This window comes from Aquarana catesbeiana, linkage group LG03 (genome assembly GCF_042186555.1).
Source record: "Aquarana catesbeiana isolate 2022-GZ linkage group LG03, ASM4218655v1, whole genome shotgun sequence".
In the NCBI taxonomy this organism is placed as follows: Eukaryota; Metazoa; Chordata; class Amphibia; order Anura; family Ranidae; genus Aquarana; species Aquarana catesbeiana.
Window position 1 is genome coordinate 77,319,165 of NC_133326.1, and position 26,141 is coordinate 77,345,305.

The 26,141-nt window shown below is 41.4% G+C and overlaps 1 protein-coding gene across 2 annotated transcripts in view; it reads right to left on the reverse strand.

Annotated features, from left to right (window-relative positions):
- The window catches only part of LOC141131445 (unconventional myosin-Vc-like), a 206,199-nt gene that overhangs the window by 87,843 nt on the left and 92,215 nt on the right, over window positions 1–26,141 (reverse strand). For both annotated transcript variants that reach the window (XM_073618725.1, XM_073618724.1), the window contains exons 14-21: window positions 24,001–24,084; window positions 21,221–21,358; window positions 10,958–11,055; window positions 7,514–7,600; window positions 7,324–7,435; window positions 3,906–4,117; window positions 1,654–1,819; window positions 259–405 (exon numbers count right to left, since the gene is read on the reverse strand). In XM_073618725.1, the coding sequence (XP_073474826.1) occupies window positions 259–405; window positions 1,654–1,819; window positions 3,906–4,117; window positions 7,324–7,435; window positions 7,514–7,600; window positions 10,958–11,055; window positions 21,221–21,358; window positions 24,001–24,084 (1,044 nt within the window). The remainder of the gene's footprint in view (window positions 1–258; window positions 406–1,653; window positions 1,820–3,905; window positions 4,118–7,323; window positions 7,436–7,513; window positions 7,601–10,957; window positions 11,056–21,220; window positions 21,359–24,000; window positions 24,085–26,141) is intronic.

The following is a 26,141-nucleotide window of genomic DNA, read 5'->3' on the forward strand; positions in this document are numbered from 1 at the left end:
CCAGCCTGCACCTCCCAAAGTTGTGGGGTTTTGCAATAATGTACCATGTTTCAATTGTCCCACATGTCTACACTGATTTTATTTGCAAGTCGTCAATACTAGGTTTAGTGCAAGGTTTCCAATTTGCAGATCCTTAAGAAATGCACACCACTGTTCATGGTTTTACAAGACATTCTCTGAAAACTGAAATGGTGTTCACTATCCTGACATCAAGGGGATGCTGCTCTGGTAAACTCTCAAAGTAATAGAAAAAACTACCTGATCTTCAAGCTTCTTCTGCAGTCTCTGCACCCTATAGGACAGCTGAATGTTCACTACAAACCGCCGGATGTTCTGGAATCTCCGCCGTGCAAGCCAAGCTCGTGCATACTTCTGTAGAATCACTGCCTTGTGCTCCTCACGCATCTTTTAAAGGAAATTATTAAGATCGGTCAAAGTATATCAATATAGAGTTCAAAATTATTCCTAATGCTCCAGAACAGATGAGACATGTTAGTGTGCGTCTACCAGTCTGATAAATCCGTACCTGACTGCTGTCATACCCTCTTTACTCCTGATCTGCACATACTGCCCACTGTCATTTTCTCTGTACTCCTGATCTACACATACTGCCTGCTGTCATACCCTCTGTACTCCTTACCTGTACATACTGCCTGCTGTCATACAAGCTGTACTCCTGATATGCACACACTGCCTACTGTCGCACCCTCTGTACTCCTTCTCTATACTTATTGTGAGATGTCATACCCTCTGGACCCCTCTCCTGCACATAATGCCCACTGTCATAACCTCTGCACTCCTCTCCTGCGCATACTGCCTGCTCTCATACCATCTGGACTCCTCTCCTACACATACTGCCCACTGTCGTACCCTCTGGATACTTCTTCTCATACTGCCTACTGTCATACCCTCTGAACTCCTCTCCTGCCCATATTGCCCACGGTCATACCCTTTGGACTCCTCTCTTGCACACACTGCCCACTGTCATACCCTCTGGACTCCTCTCCTGCCCATACTGCCCACTGTCATACCCTCTTGGCTCCTCTCTTGCACATACTGCACACTGTCACACTCTCTGTACTTCTCCTCTATACTTACTGCCCACTGTCGTACCCTCTGGATACTTCTCCTACCCTTACTGCCCACTGTCATACCCTCTGGACTCCTCTCCTGCCCATACTGCCCACTGTCATACCCTCTGGACCCCTCTGCTGCACATTCTGCCCACTCGCATTTCCCTGCACTCCTCTCCTGCACATACAGTACATCATATGTCATACTCTCCTCTATCCTGTACATGATATACTGGCTGCTGTCATACCCTCTTCTCATTCTGCTAAAATAATTATTTATCACTGTGTGTAATATCCACACCCTTACTTCTGGAATGATCACACTTTTGCTAGTATATGTAATAATTTTCCAGCCCTTGGCAAAACCACCAATAGGAAGGGGATTTTTTAAATCTAATTTCTCCTTCTTGCTAGGGGGAGAGTTAAGTATTTCCTAATTGCCCTCCTCTCCAGCTATTATAGAGGGCAGTCAATCAAGTAACAAAGGTAATGATAAGAATGAAATCTCTAAACGTCTGTATCATATTAATGGAAAACATGCTGCCAGCTGACACATATGAGGACAGTCTCATAAACTTACCTTGTGATACCTCTTTCTGGCCAGGTAACCTCGTGTGTATGCTTGTATGGTCACAGTAGCTACTAGTATAAGCTGGTAAATACGGCGAACTAGAAAACCTCGGCTGTATTTCTGAATGATGATAGCAGCCCAGGCGTGTTTAATGGCAGTTGCAGTTATCGCTTGTCTAGAAATAAAAAAACAAATTTAAGTTCAGACTATATTTATCAATGTTGCCATGTAGAATTCTAATTTCCTCCAGGTCATTAAAAGGTAATTCTACTTTTCTGATCGTGTTTTATGGTACACCCATATTTAGGGTGTAACATGAAACATTGCCAGCACACACAGCCCCCCCGCAATAGAGGGATTGTAGTTCTTAATGGAGCACAAGTGTGGTGACATCACTGCATCTGTAGCCCAATGATTCTTCCTACAAAAACAAAGGGACAAGAAGGCGCACGTGCCTTACCAAAAAAAAACATTTAATCGATGTAAAAGCAAAAAATAAATACAGGCATACCCCACTTTTAAGTACACAATGGGGTATATTTACTAAAGCTTAAAAGTACAAAATCAGGCTCACTTCTGCATAGAAACCAATGAGCTTCCATGTTTTATTACAAAAGCTTAATTGAACAAGCTGGGGTTAGAAGCTCATTGGTTTCTATGCAGAAGTGAGCCTTATTTTGCACTTTCCAGCTTTAGAAAATAAACCCCATTGTGCACTTAAAAGTGGGGTATATGCCTGTACCATATTTATCGGCGTATAACACGCACTTTTTTCCCCTGAAAATCGGGGGCAAATCAGGGGGTGCGTGTTATACGCCAACAGCGTACCTCGGAGTGGGATGAGCGTCGCCGGAATTTACTGAGCCGTCATCTCCTCTCCACTCGGCTCTCACGTCACACACACACATACAGTCCCGCCTCCACCACCGGCATTGGACCAGTGTTCTGCCTATCACAGGAGCTGGTCCAATGCCGATGGTGGAGGCGGGACAGTGTGTGTGTGTGACGTGAGAGCCGAGTGGAGAGGAGATGGCGGCTTGGTGATTTCCTGATTCAGGCTGCTTTTATGAGAGATGGTGAGGCTGCAAATTATGGTAGTTTAAAAAAACGGCATTAATCAGGCTGCATTGAGGACATTAATCAGGCTGCATTGAGGACATTAATTAGGCTGCAGATGGACATTGATGGGCACTGACCCTTAATTTGCTTTAAAGTTGTTTATTTTAAAAACATGTTTTTTTCCTGAAACTTCCCTTTTAAAATTAGGGTGCGTGTTATACACCTGTGTGTGTTATACGCCGATAAATACGGTACTTACAAATTTGCAACAGACCACACAATGTCATGCAGTGTGGACAACATATACACCAAAGGGGTGTAGAGTTGTCGTGTTTCGGGGGCGGACCCCCTTCCTCAGAGCTCGGCTGCTCTGGACACCACAAGGCAAACTATTTATATAAAAACACCAAAAAAAGCCCACTCCCCCAAAGGGGGCGGGGGGTGTGGATCGAAAGGAGAGAATATTGGAGAGAGGGAGGGAGAGAAAAAAAAAATATGTATATATAGACACACACAAAGCAGCCAAGCCCTGATAAAGAGGGTACACCCCCGAAATGCGTCAGCTCTACAGCCCTTTGATGTATACAACATCTGATGTCCGCACTGCTTGACATTGTGTGGTCTGTTGCAATTTTGAGAGTATTTATTTTTTGCTTTTACATCGATTAAATGTTTTTTCGATAATGCACTAGGTGCGTGCGCCTTCTTTTCCCTTTGTTTTTGTAGTTTCTATTGGATTACCCCGTCTGAGGAGGGCCACATTCGCCTAGTATCCAAAACTATTATCATTGTCCTTTCTGCTTTCCATTACGGAGGTCCTCATAGAGCTGGAAGTATTCGCTAGCCAATGATTCTTCCTGTAGCCCTGTAATAGAAGGTTGGTACCTTCATACAGACCTGAGCTGGAGGAATAGTCTGCAGGAGCCACAGCACTGCACCCACTATCCATTGATCGCTGCTGCAATGTTTTGCAGGTTCAATTGCAAAAATATAATAAATGTACATTTGTGCTTTTTGCAAAATGGGCACATTTCTTTTTCTTTGCAAAAGGTGTGATTCTTCTTTACAGGATGTCACAGCAATCACGCACTAGCAAAAAACATATAGGAGCTTTCAATTTACAATCAACAATGATAAAAATGAAAACACAAATCTGGTTGGGTGCTATGGTTGGCTTTGAACTCATTTAAAGTTGGTGTTACCTGACAGCCCGCTGTCCTCTGACATACTGCTGAATGACAATGGCTGCATCTCTTGCACGCAGGAACTTCTTGCGTTGCACCCAGCCTCGCATATTCTTCTGGATTATGACACAGGCATTTCTCAGCTTATCAGATCGTAGTTTTTCTAAGTATGCCACTTGGCCAGCTCTGAAGAAGATTTTAGTCTTTCCAAACACATACTGGTTGGAGTCCTGAAAACAAGGTGAAACCAAAAACAGACAAACTGTAAGAGTGAAGGACTGAGTGGTGCCATCATATGCAAGTCTTTAAAGAAAAGAAAACTGAGCTATAGTATAGTAGGAGTAGTGATTTAGAGATATCCATTCCCTGTCAGATATTTTGCCATTAGTTGGGTATGGAGTGCTATTACCATTTAGAGCAGTGTGGGCCCAAAGATGACTGCCCAGAACAAAAGCAGTCTGCATTCCGAGTATTCATTCCTGGGTGCATACTGCCTTCAATGTTCATATCACTCATTGCACCGTCCAGCTTTCAGCCTCAACTTATAGAGTTTTAAAGGTTGCCAACAGCGAGGCTGTACAGTGCACTTGTGTTTTCCTTCCGCACCAAATGCCGGGATCTCATGCACCATGAAAATAGCCCAGTGTACATGAAGCCTAAAAAGGACTACCATTATAGTAAGGCACAGTTTAACACGTAAAAACTCTTGACAACTGTAATGGTGTTTTTTAGGTAAAACATACAGTATCTCACAAAAGTGAGTACACCCCTCACATTTTTGTAAATATTTTATTATATCTTTTCATGTGACAACACTGAAGAAATAACACTTTGCTACAATGTAAAGTAGTGAGTGTACAGCTTGTATAACAGTGTAAATTTGCTGTCCCCTCAAAATAACTCAACACACAGCCATTAATGTCTAAACCGCCGGCACCTAAAATGAGTACACCCCTAAGTGAAAATATCCAAATTGGTCTCAATTAGCCATTTTCCCTCCCCGGTGTCATGTGACTCGTTAGTGTTACAAGGTCTCATGTGTGAATGGGGAGCAGGTGTGTTAAATTTGGTTTTATCGCTCTCACTCTCTCATACTAGTCACTGGAAGTTCAACATGGCACCTCATGGCAAAGAACTCTTTGAGGATCTGAAAAAAAGAAGTGTTGCTCTACATAATGATGGCCTGGGCTATAAGAAGTAGTAAAGTGTCATTTCTTCAGTGTTGTCACATGAAAAGATATAATAAAATATTTACAAAAATGTGAGGGGTGTACTCACTTTTGTGAAATACTGTATATTTGAAATACATTCTGTGAAATAAAATGAATTCACATGAACTGTTTATTCAGTTATTAATAGTTAATTATGATTTGTGCCCAGCTGGTAGCAATCATTCTGCAGACTGTTAGCCAAGGTCAAGCATTTTGCTTCTGACAAGAGTTTGTGAAGCCATACTGAACAATCTGCAATGCAATGCTTAAATTGGAATTTATAGAATTGTACACACTTGTTTGTGCCATGTGTTGAGTTGCTTTGCGTACTTTCATACAGGTCAATGTGAACATATCTCAAACGCGTGTAATTATTCCTAGTAAACACCTGAAAGTCATTCCTGAGTCTGAAATTCATGTACTGTACATAGTGTGACTGTTAAACGCAGTATCATAAAATATATGTGTGTATGATATATACTGTATACATACAGGTTTTCATTGGGGATATTCCTGTACTTTTCTCCATTCAGATTTCCCTCGATCCTGACTAGTCTTCCAGTCCTTGCTGCTCAAAAACACCCCCAAAGCATGATGCTGACTCCACCATGCTTCACTGTTGGGATGGTATTGGGGAGGTGATGAGCGGTGCGTGGTTTCCTCCAGACATAACATTGAGAATTAAGGCCAAACAGTTCTATCTTGGTTTCATTAGACCAGAGAATCTGGTTCCTTACAATCTGAGAGTCTTTCAGGTGTTTTTTTGCAAACTCCAAGCGCGCTTTCATGTGTTTTGCACTGAATAGATTGTTCTGTCTAGCGAGTGGCCATAATGCCCAGATCTGTGGAGGGTTGAAGTGATGGTTGTTCTAGACCTTTATCCCATCTCCACACAGGATCTCTGGAGCTCAGAGTGACTATCAGGTTCTTCGTCACCTTTCTTGCTAAGGCCCTTCTCCTCCGATTGCTCAGTTTGGCAGCGCAAACAGCTCTTGGAAGAGTCCTTGTTACACAAAACTTCTTCCATCTTGGGAACCTTTAGTGCAGCAGAATTTTTTTTGTTTTTGTGCCTTACAATAATCCTGTCTCTAAGCTCTGCAGGTAGTTCCCTTTGACCCCATGGCTTTTGCTCTGATAAAGTATACATTGTCAGCTGTGAGGCCTTTTATAGAGAGGTGTGTGCCTTTCCAAATCATGGCAAGGTGTAGAAACCTCACAGCAATGATGAAGAGAAACGGGAGGCACCTGAGATACATTTTAAGTATTGTTGCAAAGGGTCTGAATACTTATGCCAATGTGATATTTTAGATTTTCCTTTTTCATACATTTGCAAACATTTCTAAAATTCTGTTTTCATTTTGTCATTATGGGGTACTGAGTGTAAATGAATAAGATTTTTTTAAAAAACAACTGTAATATCAGGCTGCAGCATATCCAAATTGAAAAACGTGAAGGGGGCTGAATACTTGATGAATGCACTGCAAATAAAGCTTATCCACATATAGAAGTCAGTAAATCAGAAAGTGCTAACAATCCTAAGGTACAACCGGATTACAATGTGCAAATTGAAATGTACACAAACAGTGCTTAAGTGCAGAACTTTTTCAGCCTCCCTGTGAACATAGGTCCCTGAGCAGCCACACATTCTGTTCTTATAGCAACTACTGTATTAATCTAAGCTATAACTATTTCTGCTATAATATTTCTTTGGTTTGCAGGCCACCTACTGGTTAAAAACCTGATTGCATGGAAAATACTGACCTAGTTAGAACTGTTAAATACTTGTACACAATTACCATGAAATCTGTGAAACTGATCATTTAATATACACAGTATCTAAACATATCTATATGTACCTGAAAAAGCATAAACTTGGTTGATTTACTAAATGAAAATAGACTGTTCATTATGCAATGAATGTTCCCTTAGCTTAATAAATGTGCTGAAAATTCACTTTGCAAAGAAACCCCAATTACGTGCAAGCAAAATAAAAAAACTTGCACATGAAAAACCAAAAATATTCCCCCATTACCCCCCAAAGTAAAAGAAAACTAACTAAAAATTATCTGCTGCTTGCACATGATTGGATGATGGAAGCCAGTGAAGCTTCACCACATTTGCTAAGTTAAGGGTAAATTATCTTGCAAAGTGCACATTCCATTGTAAAGTGAACAGTTTATCTGCCTTTAGTAAATCAGCCCCACTCTATCACATATTGAATATACCTGGATTAATCTTTGCAATACAACCATGCAAATCTGCTTTTTATCATGCAAAGTCAATTCTTGCTGTGTCATGAGAATGCTGTAGCGACCATAAAATTCGATGTATGTCCACCTAGAAAGACACAAACCCAATAAATTAAAGGTTCATAGCTAAAGTTTAGTGTTTAAGTAATCTGAAATGAAGAATTACCTAGAAGGATAGCTTTGTGCACTGATTCGGATTGTTTCCAGCACACCGCACGCTCGTAACTGCTGGACAACTCGAATAGGGTCAAACCTGGGATAAAGTAAAATTATTATTAACATATACATGTAAAACATATGTTTATTATGTTCTATGGAAACATCATTTTCATGTCTAATTCATATCATATAGAGAATAAAACACAAGTGTTCATTCACTAAGGTCAGCAACACATGCATTATTACCCCAAACTGCCAAATACTAAATTAGACCTTTTAAAATAATCAGAATGAAAATTTCTCCTTGAAATGAGCAATATTCATATTAACCTCCCTGGCGGTATGATTATTTCGGATTTTAGGTGCTGAAAGCGGTACCATTATTTTGCATGGAAATTTGGCGTTTTATATTGTAGGTCTGTAAATCTTAACAATCACACACTTAAATCTGTCCACCAAGAGTCTAGTAGATATCCCGGGTATGATAAATTTTGAAACACAAAAACATAAATTATAATATAATAAATAAAAATAAATAATTAAAAAAAATTAAAAAAAATAGTAATAAAATAAATTTCCCCACAATTCACTATCGCTCAATTCTGCAAGTGTTCTAATTTACTATCGCTGTTTTCTAGCTGGTCTAAAGCCACTTTTGACGTAAAGGGACACTTTTTGGTTGCTATGGACAATCTCCAGTTTCCAGGCAGAAAGAACAGTGTATATCATGTAAAACTGCATGCAGGGCATGGGCCAGAGCACTGGGGACAAAAGGGATGTGAAATCATTTCATACAGTACTGTAATCTGTAAGATTACAGTACTGTATGTGTTATGATTTTGACAGTTTTTTGAATTTGCCGCCAGGCTCCGCCCCCGTGCGTCGCGCCGCTCGCAGGGAACGGAGCCTGGCACGGAGAGGCTTCGGAGGAGGACGGAGCCCTCGGACACTGCGGGGGACATCGCAGGATCCCGGGGACAAGGTAAGTAACGCCGCCCCAGGATCCTGCAATGCGATCCCGAGTGTGGCTCGGGGTTACCGCTAATGGTACTGAATTTTAACCCCGAGCCACACTCGGGAAAACCGCCAGGGAGGTTAAAGGCCATTTTACTTAACCTCCCTGGCGGTATGATTATTTCAGATTTTTGATGCTGAAAGAGGTACAATTATTTTGCACAGAAATTTGCCGTTTTATATTGTAGGCCTGTAATTCTTAGGAATGACTCACTTAAATCTGTCCAAACAAGAGTCTAGTAGACATCTCGGGTATGATAAAGTTTGAAAAACGAAATCAAAAATTATAATATAATAAATAACTATAAATAATTATAACAAATAATAATATAATAATAATAAAAATTTGTCAATAATGTAATCAAATCAAAAACACTGAAATTTGCTCAGTTGCAGAATTGTCGCTTTCGTTACTTTCAGCTTGAGCTATGAGTAAGCACTCACCATGCGAAACGCGTCAGCTGAGCCTGTACATCCTGCCAGATTGTCCTGTACTTTTTCGTGACCCAGCTTTTACAATAAAGGCGTTTTTGTAATTCAATCCGGTGTGCGGCATCCAGATCTTCTCGTTCAATTTCTGCTCTACCTTGCATTTAGCCAGCACCTGGGACTCTCCACCTCTGAAGGACTTATACTAATTGTTCACCTGGGTTTAGACCTACCTGAGCGGTGAAAACTTTCTTTGCTTCAATTGCACCTAGGGACAAAGGGGATGTGTAATTATTTGATACCGTACTGTAATCTGTAAGATTACAGTATACTGTATCTATACTTTGTTTTTTACTTTTTGAATTTGGCGCCGAACTCTGTCCCTGTGCGTCGCAACGCTCGCAGGGAACGGAGCTCGGCACTGTGAATCGAGCAAGACACGGCGGCATCGCAGGATCCAGGGGACAAGGTAAGTAACCTCTACATGGATCCTGCGATGCGATCCCGAGGCTTGGAATTACTGCTTTTGGTATTGAAAAATCCACCCCGAGCCAGACTCGGGAATACCGCCAGGGGGGTTAATGTATTGTAAAAATCATATTTAATGCAAGGAATTTGCTATAGTGCTAAATTTGAACCTTTTCACTACACATGATACATTGTAACTGGGGAGATACAGAAAAGCAGAAAATTGTGATACAATTATGCAGCAAAAGGCTGTTAACTATAGAAATGGTAGAAATAAAGAACAAAATCAGCATAAAATAGTGAAATTGCACATGCATTTTGACAGGTGAAAATTTTAACAACTATTATCTCTGGCTGACAAATTAAATAGGAGATGTATTTTTGTGCTATAGTAACAGATTGGAGACAATTGGGCACTAAAACTGTAAAAATTCTATAAAACTGTTGGGGTTGAGGGCTTTGACCCCCCAGATAGGTGAAAGCTGGCTCAAAACCAGATACAATGCTGAAAAACCAACCTTTCAGGAACTCTTTCAAGCTCCTAATGGATGGATGGCTTAAAAACTCCAGCATGTGGCAGCACAAAAATGTTTTGTGATAATCTGGATACAAGCATATTAAATACTGCAGCAACAGGCTATTGATCGGATTCCACCTTGAATAATGGTAGGTGGCGATGTAATGCTTGTAAAGTAGAAATCAATGGTCATTCTCTACTCATCTGTCACTATCTTTTTGATAATGTCCATGTTTATGTATGAAGAAGCCTCTCCTCATCACCAATAGAAGTCTAGTAAAAGCATGTGAAGGGAACAAGTCATCCTGGAAAGGGAAAGGTAAGAGAGAGTCCACAGAAAGGAAAGGAAGGTGGTAAGTCATTAACCAGCTGCTGGACTATTGCTGGTGTTCTGTAGGTGTTCTTTTTGTCCTTCAGATGGCCTTGTGCCATACAATTAGGATCACTGACAGGTAAGTGAATAAAATTGATTATTTTGTTACAATGGCATCTCAAACTGGGTGGGATATATTAGGCAGCAAGTGATCATGTTGTTCCTGAAGTTGATGTGTTGAAAGCAGAAAATATGGCCCTTTTGGTCTGTTAAATAAACTATTGAGTTTTGATATATCTGTTTGATAATTGAACTGCCCAGTGTATTGTGCATGATTCCTGTGTTGTACCAAGGAGAGTAATTAGCCCTCCCAGTTATTATCTTGGGACTACTAAATAAATACACGTATGTTTTAGAGATGGAGAGTAGGTAGGTCTGAGTAGTTGAGCAAAAGAAAAATGGGAAGGTCTGACAACACTCCGTCCACAAAAATGCTGTGTGTTGTCAGCCCACAACAGGATTTAGCAGCTGAGCGCATTTCTAGAAGACCAATAGGTATTTTTCTGCACTTGCACCTTTGACAGAATAAAACTTATGAAAATGTGCACGTATGGCAGAGATATACAGTATTGCATATATTTTTTTATCCCGCCCTGACATATACTTTAAATCAGTTTTTAAACAGATCAGCACCTTAACTTCATACTTACTCAAATGGCATCTTTTCATCGTTAGGCTTTATGCATCGCACATAGTGAGGAGTGGTGGCGTTTAGGGTTTCCATAAGTAAACACAGAGAATTGCGGAACTGAAAATACAGGAAAACATAGTATGACACCACAAAAAAAAAAAGATAGTGGGGGTCAATTATCTAACACATAATGCATGCTGTATTTTATTTACTATTATAGAAAAAAATAATAAAATAAAATCATTAAAAGACTTACCACACTGACCAGCTAGATTTACCCACTGCACATTATAATCTTTTATGGTATTTTATAAAAAAAATTAATTCACAAAAATTTACACGCTTGCATTACGTTGGTGGTGTGCTGCGGTGCCACCCGTGTGGGATCATTCCAAGGTGGTCCTGGCACTTACGTTATCCTCTTAAACTGGACACTGGCATCACTTTGATTTCTTACTTCAACGTTCTATAATGAGGCATCTTAAGACTTTAATAGTCACCTACTGGGTTTGTTTTATTTTCTCTTATTTTGGTTGTTTTGGTGTTTTGGATGATTCACTCACTTTTTGCCCTTTTATTTCAGCAGGTGGGCTTTAACTAGCCACAGTTGCATATTTATGATAGCCCAATCATGTGTTTGGGCCACTCTCCACATTATTAACTCATACCTACATTATATTATTTTCCCACAGAGCCCCCTATTGATTGGTCTACTCACCAACCCAACTACACCAGTATTATCTTTACTGACACATATCCACCTTGGATGCTGCCCTGCGTTGGTTGGCATTGGTTGGCCCGCCACCTCAGCTCCTGGAAATGACATTCAGGGGGGATTCGCAGCTCTCAGTACCGTACCCTCATACACAGTTACCCTGTAATTAACACATCTTAGGCGGATTTTTATATCCATCCCATCACTGACATCTATCAATTATGCCTAATTTTTTAGGAAACTATAATATCAAAATTTTTAGCTATCTTAGATCTACATCACGTGCTTCGCTCCTGAAGATTGGCCCAAGCCATGAAATGCGCTGAGCTACAGATGCTTTTATTAAATATATCAATTCTAACATTTTATGCATACTACACTGATATTAGGTACCATGGGTATTTATATAAATTCCTTATAGGATAGTTGCTTTTTATCATTTTTTTATCGACTTACTATCAATGATAGGTGAGGCTTCAGACATATTGGGCATTGCTGTGTCAAATTTGTGTGTGTACATACATGAATTCTTTGGACTATGTATCACTCTTCTGTATAACTTGGTTTACTCTTAATGTTGGGGATTAGAGAGGCCCCAGATCATACTGGCCAAACTTTGTATTATAATTGTTTTATATCATGAACTTTATTTGATTATGTATCATTACCATGTATGAATCTAATTCGATTTCGATAAATTAATACCATAATATACCTCGTTTATGAATTATTAAATTTAAGTTTACCTATCCATTTAGTTATTTACTTGCACCCGCATGCTCCATTTAAAGTCCCATTTTTCCCTCCTTCCCTCCCTTTTTCCCCCCTTTTCATCAAAAAATAGTTGTACAAAATTGTGCTCCTGGAAATATATGTCTATAGGGTTCTCTAAAGTGTCTATTGACGAAAGCAAAATTTAGATGCTTGCCATTAGAGGCTGAGAGAAAATAATGTTTCTTTAGATAAATTACTAGAAATAAAGGGTTTCTGAAGTTATATAACTATTTCCTGCAATAAAAAAATACACACAATTCCATATCAATGCAATATTAATATTGGTCAGGGCTGTCAAAGTTGTGGGCTACAAAATGTCTCATAGGCCCCAAGAAGGACAGCCCTGATATTGGTGAACTTAAAACCTTTGTGAGTAAAGGGGTATTTTTTGTACTTAAAATAAAATTCTTCCCTTGTTGAGTTCACTGGTTGAAAAGAAGACCTCTGGGGTATAAAACCTACATATAGAGCAACCGTCATTAAATGGCGGCCTGCGGTCCGAACACAACCAAGCGACGCTCCTGTCCGGACTATCAGGCCGCCAGTGTGTTGCTGCATTTTGATGTTGCATGTGCGCACTGCCCCTGGTTGCTGGGACACCGTCACGTGTGTGATCCACCCCCTGCCGCTAACTGTGTCTCTCACTCCTGGCTCATACTCCAGGCGGGGCCGCGAGTTGGGACGTGATGTCACGTGCGCGCCCTGCCCCTCTTCTGCTCGCGGCTCACCTCTTAGTCCTTGCGAAGTATGATACCTCGCAGCTTCCGAACCCTGCAGTTTGCCACATGTGCAGACTCCTGCCCTCAAGGTATGTGGGGCACATTTTTTTGCTAAGGGGATCACTGATGGCCATATTTTGTTAAGGGGCACAGTAATGGGCACATTTTGTTGTGCCCATCAGAGTGCGACTTAACATAAAATGTGCCCGTCAGCATGCCTCCTATATTATGTTAAGGGGCACTCTGATGGGCACATTTTATGTTAAGGGGCATTCTGATTTGCACATTTTATATTAAGGGGCACTCTGATGGGCACAACAAAATGTGCCCATCAGCATGACCCTTAACATAAATGTACCCATCAGAGTGCCCCTTGACATAGAATAAGGGGCATGCTGATTGGCACATTTTATGTTAAGGGGGCACACTGATGGGCACATATGTTAGTGGGGGCACACTGATGGGCACATATGTTAAGGGGGCACTATGATGGGGACACCTGATGTGATGGGGACACTGTGATGGGGACACCTGATGTAAGGTGGCACTGTGATGGGGACACCTGATGTAAGGTGGCACTGTGATGGGGACATCTGATGTAAAGGGGCATGCTGACGGGGACACCTGATGTAAGGTGGCACTGTGATGGGGACACCTGATGCAAAGGGGCACGCTGATGGGGACACCTGATGTAAAGGGGCATTCTGATGGGGATGCCTGATGTAAAGGGCCACTCTGATGGGGACACCTGATGTAAAGGGCCACTCTGATGGGGACACCTGATGTAAGGGGCACTCTGATGGGGACACCTGATGTAAGGGGCACTCTGATGGGGACACCTGATGTAAAGGGGCACTCTGATGACAGCACCTAATGTAAGGGGGCACACCGATGAGAGACACTAGATGTAAGGTTGCCTTCTGATGAAGAAACCTGATGTAAGTGGGCACTCTGATGGGAATACCTGATGTGAGGGTGAACTCTGATGCAGACACCTGATATAAGGGAGTACTCTGATGGCGGCAACTGATTTATGGGGGTAGTCTGATGGGGGCACCCAATAATGTAATGAATTACTTTGGTAGGGGCACCTGATGTACGGGGGAACACTATTGGGGACATTTACATTTACAGAGTATTACCAGAGTGTGTGGAGAAAACGCGCCACAAAAGGAAGAAGTAAAATCTTTCCTGGCACAGACTTGTGATTCAGACCTCTGCCAGAAACGTTTTTTAGTGACCGGAACTCCTTGAATTTTAATTCACTACCCCTGATATAGAGGGTTGGACACTAAGAAAAAAAATTTGTTTAATCTAGACCAGTGATCTCCAAACTGCGGCCCTTGGGTCAGATGCAGCCATTTGTTTACCTTTATACAGCCCTTTTTACTCTCACTGATATAAGGGACTATGTCTCTTATTGATATCAATGAAGGGGCAGTATTTCTCCTTCTACTGACTACAGACTGTAATTTTTAATTCCCACTGACCACCAAGACTGAGGCATTGTTTACTTTCACTGATGCTGGGACATTTTCTACACCAACTTGCCACAATTCAGCCCACCTAAAGTCTGAAGGATAGTAAACTAGCCCCCTCACCTAAACTATACCTTCCTCTAGGCACTAGATCCTATGGCCATATCATATTGTGAATAAGTTACCCAGGAGGAACAATAACTGTAAGAATAATAAAGCACATCTGGCAGCTGTGTCCCCTAATGAACTCATGGTGAGAAGGACTTCACATGGAGTACAAAAACATATCCTCTTTTCTTTCATCATTAATTTAAGACCACAGTAGGCTTATGGGAATATAAAGAGCAGAAACGTGCAAATAATGAAAAGACATGGCAATGGCAATCATAGATATCTTCAAAACAACTCAATCTAAAGAAGCTCCAGCTGAACAGGGCCACCCCAATAATGAACGAAAGTAGGGGGAAGTAACAGGAAAATGAAATCTAGACAACAGCAAACTTTATTAGACCCTGAAAGCTATGACTATGACACAGTTAATCATAAGCTTGGGCTATCAGAAGAAAGGACTGAAATGTAATGTAACCTTTCCCCACAAGGTCTGCCATAGCTCAAAAAATGCATCATATTAGGAAAAACTAGCATAAATGAGGAGTAAAACTCAAATAACAAACCCAGACCCATTGGAGGAATATACCCCCTGATGAAGAGGGAAAAGGGCATCTTGTTCCATGCAAATAGGAGAATAAAAGAGGAGAAAAGAAACAGAATTCTTAAGAAAAGTCCTCTGTCACATGGTATGGCTGCAGATAGGGGTTAGCAGGGGTAATCTGTGAGCAAATCTCTGGCTTTGGTGGTCCAGTGTGTTGATGGAGGAAGCCATAATAGAAAGTATAAATCCTGGACTAGAACAGAGGGAGCACCCAGACTATGCTCTCACGCACTGTAAGAAGCAATATGAGACGGTTTCACTTTCTATTTTAAAAAAGGGGTAACTCAAATCTACTTGAAATGTTAAAAGCAGACAAAAAAATCTTCTGTCTTTCTTCTGTTTAAATGTGTACGGCCAGTGAACAAAAAGGAAAAAACTGTTAAGTACATCTTAGCAGATTGACTTTTACCAGCAAAAAACAATAATATGACATGCATTCTGTTAATTTATTAGAACCATGGTACAAAACTTTTCATGAATTGAACAGTTGTCTACTGCAGATTAAAACCCATAGTAACCTAACCAAAGTAAATTAAATTCACCCTTAGCTGGTCTAAAATTTACCATACACATTACAGTCTTTCTATACAATCTCTGTACAATATTCTACATACAGTGCCTTGAAAAAGTATTCATACCCCCTTGAAATTTTCTACATTTTGTCATGTTACAACTAGGGATGAGCCCGATGTTCGAGTCGAACGTAAGTTCGACTCGAACATCGGGTGTTCGCCGAATAGCGAACAATTTGGGGTGTTTGCAGCAAATTTGAAAGCCGCGGAACACCCTTTAAAAGTCTGTGGGAGAAATCAAAAGTGCTAATTTTAAAGGTTAATATGCAAGTTATTGTCATAAAAAGTGTTTGGGAACCTGGGTCCTGCCCCAGAGGACACGGATCAATGAAAAAAAGTTTTAAAAACGGACGTTTTTTCGGGAGCAGTGATTTTAATAATGCTTAAAGTGAAACAATAAAAGTGAAATATTCCTTTAAATTTTGTACCTGGGGGGTGGCTATAGTATGCCTGTAAAGTGGTGCATTTTTCCTGTGTTTAGAACAGTCCCTGCACAAAATGACATTTCTAAAGGAAAAAAAGTCATTTAAAAGTGATAGCGGCTATAAGTGAATTGTCGGGTCTCAGCAATACAGATAAAAGTCATTGAAAAAAACGGCATGGGATCCACCCAGTCCATTACCAGGCCTTTTAGGTCTGGTATGAATATTAAGGGGAACCCGGCTGTTTGACACGTCCTCGCAGGTGACAGTTCTTTTATAACTGAGGGTGGGGCCATCCGTTTACGTAACCGGGTGGCCCTGCCCCCCTCTGACGCCCCGGGAAAGCCATGGGGAAGTCCCTGTGCGTCAGAGGGGCGGGGTCACCCGGGAACGTTACCGTGTGGGCCCGCCCTCAGTTATAAAAGAACTGTCACCTGCGAGGACGCGTCATACGGTGGGTGCCTACCATGCAGGCGGGTCAGTCGCGGCTTTGTTTATTTTTTTCTTTTTCGGTCCGTCAGCGTAACGAGAGAAGAAGATGAAAGGACTTTGTGGGACATGTTTATTTTTGTATTTTTTAATAAAGGACTTGTCTCAAGCTGTGTCTTGTCTTTTGTACCATTTTGACACTTTTTTTGTGAAATGGTACGGGTACATTTGTACCCCGCTACCATTTCACACAGGGGAGAGCCCAGGATCTGGAGGTTCCCCTTGTTAAAGGGGGCCTCCAGATTCCGATAAGCCCCCCGCCCGCACACTCTCACAACCACCGGCAAGGGTTGTGGGGATGAGGCCCTTGTCCCCATCAACCTGGGGACAAGGTGCTTTGGGGGTTTACCCCAAAGCACCCTCCCCATGTTGAGGGTATGTGGCCTGGTACTGTTCAGGAGGGGGGGAGGGCCGCTCTCTCATCCAACCCTCTTTTCCTGCAGCCTGCCAGGTTGCGTGCTCAGATAAGGGTCTGGTATGGATTTTTGGGGGGACCCCTATGCCATTTTTAAAGAAAATTTGGCGGAGGGTTCCCCTTAATATCCACACCAGACCTGAAGGGCCTGGTATGGAATTTGGGGGGACCCCCACGCAATTTTTTTTTTTATTTTGGTTCAGGGTTTCCCTTAATATTTATACCAGACCCAAAGGGCCTGGTAATGGACTGGGGGGATCCCCATGCCATTTTTTTCAATAAATTTTATCTGTATTGCCGAGACCCGACAATTCACTATAGCCGCTATTACTTTTAAATGACTTTTTTTCCTTTAGAAATGTAATTTTGTTCAGGGACTGTTTTAAACACGGGAAAAATGCGCCACTTTACAGGCATAGTATAGACACCCCCCAGGTACAAAATTTAAAGGAATATTTCACTTTTACTGTTTCACTTTAAGCATTATTAAAATCACTGCTCCTGAAAAAACGGCCGTTTTGAAAACTTTTTGCATTGATACATGTCCCCTTGGGCTGGACCCAGGTCCCCAAACACGTTTTATGACAATAACTTGCATATTAACCCTTAAAATTAGCACTTTTGATTTCTTCCATAGATAATTCACTATAGCCGCTATTACTTTTAAATGACTTTTTTCCTTTAGAAATGTCATTTTGCACATGTTCCCTGGGGCAGGACCCAGGTCCCCAAACACTTTTTATGAAAATGACTTGCATATTAACCCTTAAAATTAGCACTTTTGATTTTGTCCCATAGACTTTAACGGTGTTCGCGCGTTTGAACAAATTTTTTTGCCTGTTCGCATGTTCTGCTGCGAACCGAACCGGGGGTGTTTGGCTCATCCCTAGTTACAACCAAAAACGTAAATGTATTTTATTGGGATTTTATCTGATAGACCAACACAAAGTGGCACATAATTGTGAAGTGGAAGGAAAATTATAAATGGTTTTCAAATTTTTTTACAAATAAATATCTATATTATCTATATAATATATCTATCTATCTATCTATCTATCTATCTATCTATCTATCTATCTATCTATACACATATACAAGCATTTGTATTCAGCCACCCCGGAGTCAATAGTCAATGCTTTGTAGAACCACCTTTCACTGCAATTACAGCTGCAAGTCTTTTTGGGTATGTCTCTACCAGCTTTGCACATCTAGAGAGTGACATTTTTGCCCATTCTTCTTAGCAAAATAACTCAAGCTCTGTCAGATTGTATGGAGAACGTCTGTGAACAGTAATTTTGCCACAGATTCTCAATTGGATTTAGGTCTGGACTTTGAATGGGCCATTCTAATGCATGAATATGCTTTGATGGATACCCTTCCATTGTAGCTCTGGCTGTATGTTTAGGGTCGTAGTCCTGCTGGATGGAGAACATCAACCCCAGTCTGAAGTCTTTTGCAGACTCTAACTGGTTTTCTTATAAAGCCCCATACACACTATCAGATTTTCTGCTGATTTTTGTCTTCAGATTTACCAAAACCATATAATATGAGGTCAATCCTTAGGAGTTTCAATTGGTATGCAATCTAAGATTGCCCTGTATTTGGCTCCATTCATCTTCCCATCAACTCTGACCAGCTTCCATGCCCCTGCTGAAGAAAAGCATCCCCACAACATGATGCTGCCACCACCATGTTTCACGGTGGGGATGGTGTGTTCAGGGTGATGTGCAGTGTTATTTTTCTGCCACACACAGCGTTTTGCTTTTAGGCCAAAAAGTTAAATTTCATCTGACCAGAGCACCTTCTTCCACATGTTTGCAGTGCCCCCCACATGGCTTCAAAACTGCAAATGGGACTTCTTATGGCTTTCTTCTTGTCACTCTTCCATAAAGGTCAGATTTGTGGAGTGCACAACTAATAGTTGTCCTGTGGACAGATTTTCCCACCTGAGCAGTGGATCTCTGCAGCTACTCTACTGTTACGATGGGCCGATGAGGCATACACACGGTCGGAATATACAACGAAAAGCTCCCATCAGACTCTGTCGGAAATTCCGCTTGAGTGTACGCGGCGTTACTGCATCGGATTGGATGCAGTCACTATTCGGCCAACATGTTTTCCACCTGGCTCCTTTAATTTTTCAGTCGAAGTTTGTCAATACAGGTGGTGCTGATAAGGCCAGCCACAGCTCAATTTTTTGGTGATTCCTGCTAAATTTGAGCCGTGTATTGCTACCATGACATAGATAGATCATGCTGGTAGGGTTTTTGTCACATTGGTGGTTAAAACAGGTGGTTGATCCACATTTTTACTACCCAGTGAATGCCCTCCTACAAGTGGACATGGTGCCACTCAGATGATATTACCATGACCGTGATTCTTTGCATCATGGTACAGCAATGTTAAACACCTCAATGTCAGGTACTTTCAGTGCTGTCACACTTTGAATGGCAATTGTGCGGTCATGTAACACTGTACCCAAATTACATTTTTGTCATTTTTGAGATAGGTAGAGCTTTCTTTTGGTGGTATTTTATCACCACTAGGGATTTTATTTTTTGCTAAATAAATTAAAAACAAAAAAAGTTTTCTTAGTTTCTGTCATAACATTTTGCAAATAAGTAATTTTTCTTCTTCACTGTTGTTCACTGATGAGGCTGCACTGATGAGCACAAACGAGGCTGCGCTGATGGGCACTGATAGGCAACTCTGATAATTAGGGCACAGTGTAAATGCTGTACTCACTGTGCCCTGTCAGATCAGTTCTCCTTTTCTCACATGCTGTCTCTGTGTGTGGAAAGGAGAGCCGATAACCAGCAAGACAGTTTCCATGTGACCAGCTGTGATTGGACACGTCTGATCACATGGTACAGGGCCGCTGTGATTGGCCCTTTACCCAGATCTGTGATCCGCTGTGTCCAAGGGACAACCGATCACAGATACTTCCCGATGTGTGCCCCAGGGTGCGCACGGGAATCACATTCTTGGGAGGACGTCCAGGGACGCCCTCCCAGAACTGGAGAGCCGTGCTGTAACCGTAAATCTGCTATAGCGCAGTGGTTAAAGCAGAACTAAACTCTCTCAATCAACATTAACTATATTTAATCGTTATACTGCTAGGCTTAGTAAAGAGATAGGAATGTATATTATATTTACTTGTTTTCAACTTTTTTTTACATTTCTTCAGCTGCTTCCTGGTTGCTGGCTTAGGCCAAAATGACGTCATACATCCCATATATGTTCATCGCCAATTTATTTCTTTCATCTAGAGGAGGGACTTTCTTGGCTAAGCACAGCTTCCTGTCTGCATGCCAGAGCTAAGGGCAGATGGATTCCAGGAAGCAGATGCTACATTACATGTTCTGTTACTCAAGATCCCTGTGGCTAGAAAAGCGCGGGGGAGGGGGGTTTCAAAGTGATTTCTGAACAAAATCAAACATGGAGACATGCATGGATGGGTGAGTTTGCTTTGAATATCACAAATAAATTAAATAGCATTTTCAGTTTGTGGTGCTCAGATGCAGTTATGTTCTGTTTTAACCCTATGTACAGAGTTTGACAGGTGGGCAGGTGGGACCACCTGTCAGACTCTTCAATGCAGAGTGAATAGGTATGATCTGCAAAAATGAGCCAAACGATTGGCTCGTAGTTGTGGCATGGTCCCGCGATGTAAAATTGCCATTCAGCGATAAAAAAAACAGGCATCATAAGCCAACAGAATTGCTTCCTGAACACCTGCAAACCTCCTTTCACCATCCTCTGAAAAATGATCTACTGCAGATCTGTTTTCAGGGTGGTGGTAAACATCACCATGAGTGTGAAAGGAGCCTCACTGAGGTATGTCTACCTACAACGCTTGTAAAGCTATATTAAAAACATAATGTTTTTACTCTGATGTTCTCCACTTAAGACTTAGTTACAGGGCAAGTAAAAAGTGACTATGATAACATTAGAGCATTCAGTTGAGTGTTTTGTATAGACCGTACCTTGCTGCCAACTGTCATCCTGAGCTCTTTGTTTGCTGACTTTATCACTGGCCGTGCAGACTTCACCTTGATGGCAGCACTATACTGTGGAGTGCTGCTGGGTGTATTCTCTTGAAAAAAGCTGGCACACAGGTCAAACTAGGATTGTTCAGAGAAAAAAAAAAAAGCCTTGGATAATGACCACAAAAAAATTGTGAGAATAAAAACACGTCAAAACCTTCAATGTTTATTATTCCTAGGTGTTCTTTTTGAAGCATTTGCTAGAAGATATCTTGTCCTTGCAAACTCACCAAACACATTACAATCACAAACATCAAAATGGAGAACAACCAGAACCCCCATGCATGTCCCTTGGTGCACTGCAGAAGCTGACACATTTTCAGGGGGGAGCTCTGATGAAAAAGGGATCCCTCGAAATGCATCAGTATCTGTAGGCCAGTGCAGCCTAGTCCCAGTGAAACAAGGCACACGCATGGCGGTTCTGGCTGTTCTTCATTTTGATGTTTGTAACAAGCCTTTCCTTTATGTTGGTTTGTGAGTATAACTGCATATTTAGCTTTTTAATAAACGGTGTTAAAAGTTAATGGACTAGGCAGGGCCATCTTTAATATTGATTGGACCCTGGGCAAAACTTTTCTGGGGGGCCCCCCATGTAGTTTCGCTCTTCAACTGCTCTGAGACATACAATAAATAGCTGCTAGACTCAAAATCAGTTTACTGAATCAGATCAGGCAGCTATTGTGATTGGTTGCTAGAGGTTACAGTGTATCATTACTGCTCACTGACTGGTTGCTAGAGGTTACAGCACACATTACGGTTCACTGATTAATTGCTAGAGGTTACAGCACATGATTTCTGCTTGTTGACTGGTTGCTAGAGATTACTGAGGACATGGCCTCTGGGGTGCATGATATACATATGAATACCTCTGGCCGCCACTATTTACATATGAATGACACTGCTATTTACATATGAATGTCACCGCTATTTACACATGAATGCCGGTAATTTACATGTAAACACAGGATCTGCAGGTGAGTCACCTGTACACAACAATAGGGCAGAGCTGGACAGCATTAGTAGCAGCACATCACACTGAGATATTGGGACACAGCCCACAGACTAAAACCTCAAGGGACGAGGGAATTTAAACCAGGATAGTTGGCAAGTATGCGGCAGCTGCTTTGGGCCCCATAACAATGTCAGGGCCCAGGGCAGCTGCCCCTTTTGCCCTGCCTTAAAAACGGCCCTGGGACAAGGCCAGTGCACCCTCTCTCTGTTCTTTTTATACATAATTTAAAGCCCAACTCCAACTTTAAAATCTAACTCCAGCTTTGAAATGACTATTAATAATTTGTTTAGGCCGAAAATACTATTTTATTTACTAATACAAGTGGCCGCTGTCAGCACTGTATAAGCTGTATGTGGTAACAAATACATACAGTATACAGCGCTGTGTTCCAGAACAAACTTGAGACGGGCTCAGCACTACTTAGCCATTCATAGGAAGCTTTGTATATTTATCAATGAATACAAGGCTTCCTCTGAATGACTGAGATGGAGAATGTGATGTCATCTGCCTGCCCCTCCACTTCGGCCAATCAAAGGAAGCCTTGCATTCACTGCTTAACTCAAACAAACTTTTAAAGTGATAGCAATGCTGAAGTTAGATGTTTTAGCTCTGTTTTAAAAAGGGTGAACTTCTGTCAGATTTTCATTGTCGTTCTCCTCACTTTATATACTTTATATTCCAGGACAAAATAAAGCCGCACACCAATGGCAACTCTTCCCAGTGCCTTTATTAGAACATAAGTGTTTGGAAGAGACATCATCGGTGGCTCGTATTCATTACAATCTTTCAGTTGTGAGCAGGGATGGGTTCTCTGTGCTGGCACCAGGGTGGCCGCAGTGGAGGAAAGGAGCAGGGCATCTGAGGCTTGAATGGTCTGGAGTAGCACTGTTTATTATGGATGTTTCAACAGCAAGAAAAAGTCTTGTTTTCCATTTATCCTGCACTTGATTGGGTATTTAAAGTGAAAACAGTTTTACTTAGCTAAGCGAACATACGTTTTTCAAAGCGAATGTTTACTTTGCTTGGTGAACAGCTTCTACTCCTTGAATAAATTGAACCAATGCATTTAGAAAGGAAGGAAAACACCTTTTTCCATTTTGGATAGAGGAACGGGGGACCGTTGGGGAGTTTTTCCTTCACTTCCTTCTGTCCCACAGCCGAAACAGGAAATTCCTTTCAAAGGGAGGGAGTCCTGACAGTCACAAGGGTCACCAGAACTAGTATCCCTATTGTCAGATTTCTCCTCTATTACTGTTCTGGAGACAACCAAAAGTGTGGGATTTTCTTTCACTTTCATTTGTGGTGATAACACAAGACAAACAGAGAGGGTGAATCTTTCTAACAGGCGCACAAACAGCCATAAACAACAAGACAGGTGTTCTAATCCCTCACCACTCTATCCCAAACTAAAAAGAAAGTTTTGCCTTTAGTTACACTCTAACTTAGGTATTGTCTTAGTTTGTTTTTTTTTTGTTTTTTATATTTTTGGCGTTATACTTTATGGGCTTTCATATATGATGCCCCATGCTTTTACACAGATCTGTACACAATGTTAACATGTTTTATATGTTAACTGGAAGCCTCCCCTGCACAGAAGTGTATGTACAAGAACTCCCTATTGTTCCTAAAACCTGTGCCTATGAATTCCTATTTTCCAAGTTTCTCAATGCAAATATACATAAAGAACAAGGAAGTGAATCACACAAACCTTACTAGTTCTCAGCAGATCAATCAACACTTCATATACGGTATCACGATTTTTCTCCAAAAATCCATCACATTTGTATTCTACCTGTGCAGATCAAACACATAGCTTTAGACAGTATTATATGTTATGATGCACAAAAGCATACAATGAAATCATTTACATCTGTACTGTTATTTCTAATACTGTCAAATACACAAATACCTACATAATAATAAAAAAAACAATATTCCCAGACCAGTAATTTTGCAGTCCTGTATAAAACTATAGCAATCATTATACAATCACAGATCTCCTATACAGTTGTTTCATATATTTTATAATAGCGGTACTAGTAGGGGTTGGTTATGTGAAAGATGAGGCACTGAGATCTTGAGGAATGGAGATTTCAGCTTTATTTCTATAGGGAAAAAAGAATACATGTGTGAAAACAGTATTACAGGAGAGGACAGATAGGAAAAAAAACTTCCTTCCTGTGCAGAATATACAAGCATATGTAAATACACAGATGCTAGTATATCACTATAGCACCATCTATAGTCCGGAGTGCATAGTAGATGATGTTGCACTTCCAACAGTGCGTACGTGATTCAGTTCATCTGGAAAGTATTTACAGCGCTTTACTTTTTCCACATTTTGTTATTTTACAGCCTTAATCCAAAATGGATTCAATTAATTATTTCCCTCAAAATTCTACAACCAATACCCCATAATGACACCATGAAAGAAGTCTGTTTGAAATCTTTGAAAATTTATTAAAAATAAAAAACAAACAAAAATCCCAGGTACATACAGTAAATATTCACAGCCTTTGCTCAATACTTTGTTGAAGCCCCTTTGGCACCAATTACAGCCTCAAATCTGAGGTCCCGGGTGCTCTGGAGCAGGTTTTCATCAAGGATGTCTCTGTACATTGCTGCATTCATCTTTCCCTCGATCCTGACTAGTCTCCCAGTCCCTGCCACTGAAAAACATCCCCACTGCATGATGCTGCCACCACCATGCTTCACTGTAGGGATGGTATTGGTCAGGTGATGAGCGGTGCCTGGTTTCCTCCAGACATGACGCTTGCCATTCAGGGCAAGGAGTTCAATCTTTGTTTCATCAGACCAGAGAATTTTGTTTCTCATGGTCTTAGAGTCCTTCGGGTGCCTTTTGGCACACTCCAGGTGGGCTGTCATGTGCCTTTTACTGAGGAGTGGCTTCCGCCTGGCCACTCTAGCATACAGGCCTGATTGGTGGAGTGCTGCCGAGATGGTTGTTCTTCTGAAAGGTTCTCCTCTCTCCACAGAAACACGCTGACACTCTGTCAGAGTGACCATCAGGTTCCTGGTCACCTTCCTGACTAAGCCCCCCCCGATTGCTCAACTTGGCCTGGCGGTCCACTCTAAGAAGAGTCCTGGTGGTCCCAAACTTCTTTCATTTATGGATGATGGAGGCCACTGTGCTCCTTGAGACCTTCAATGTTGCAGACATTTTTCTGTACTTTTCCCCAGATCTGTGCCTCAATACAATCCTGTCTTGGAAATCTACAGACAATTCCTTGGACTTCATGACTTGGTTTGTGCTCTGACATGCACTGTTAACTGTGGGACCTTATATAGACAGGTGTGTGCCTTTCCAAATCATGTTTAACCACTTAAAGACTGCCTGTTGTACATATACTGTGGCAAGGCAGCTCTATTGCGCAAAATCATGTACCTGTATGTGATTTTGTTCAATAGCCACTGGGGGGGGGGACGACGACACATATGCGTGTCGCTCCCCACAAAGACAGAACAGTGGTCTGCCGATGTAAACAAGTAGACTGCCGTCTGTCAGGCATAACTACTGTGATCTAGTGTTCCTGCTAATCAGGAACACGGATCAGTGTGTCCACCCAGTGAGCGCACCCCCCCCCCCCCCCCCACAGTAAGAAAGCACAATTAGGGAATACACTTAAACCTTTGATCACCCCTGATGTTAACCTCTTCCCTGCTAGTGTCATTTATACAGTGACAGTGCATATTTTTAGCACTGATCACTGTAATAATTTCACTGGTTCCCAAAAAAAGTGTCAGCTAGGTGTCCGATCTGTCCGCCGCAATGTTGCAGTACCGCTAAAAATCGCTGATCATTGCCATTAATAAATAAATAAAAATGCC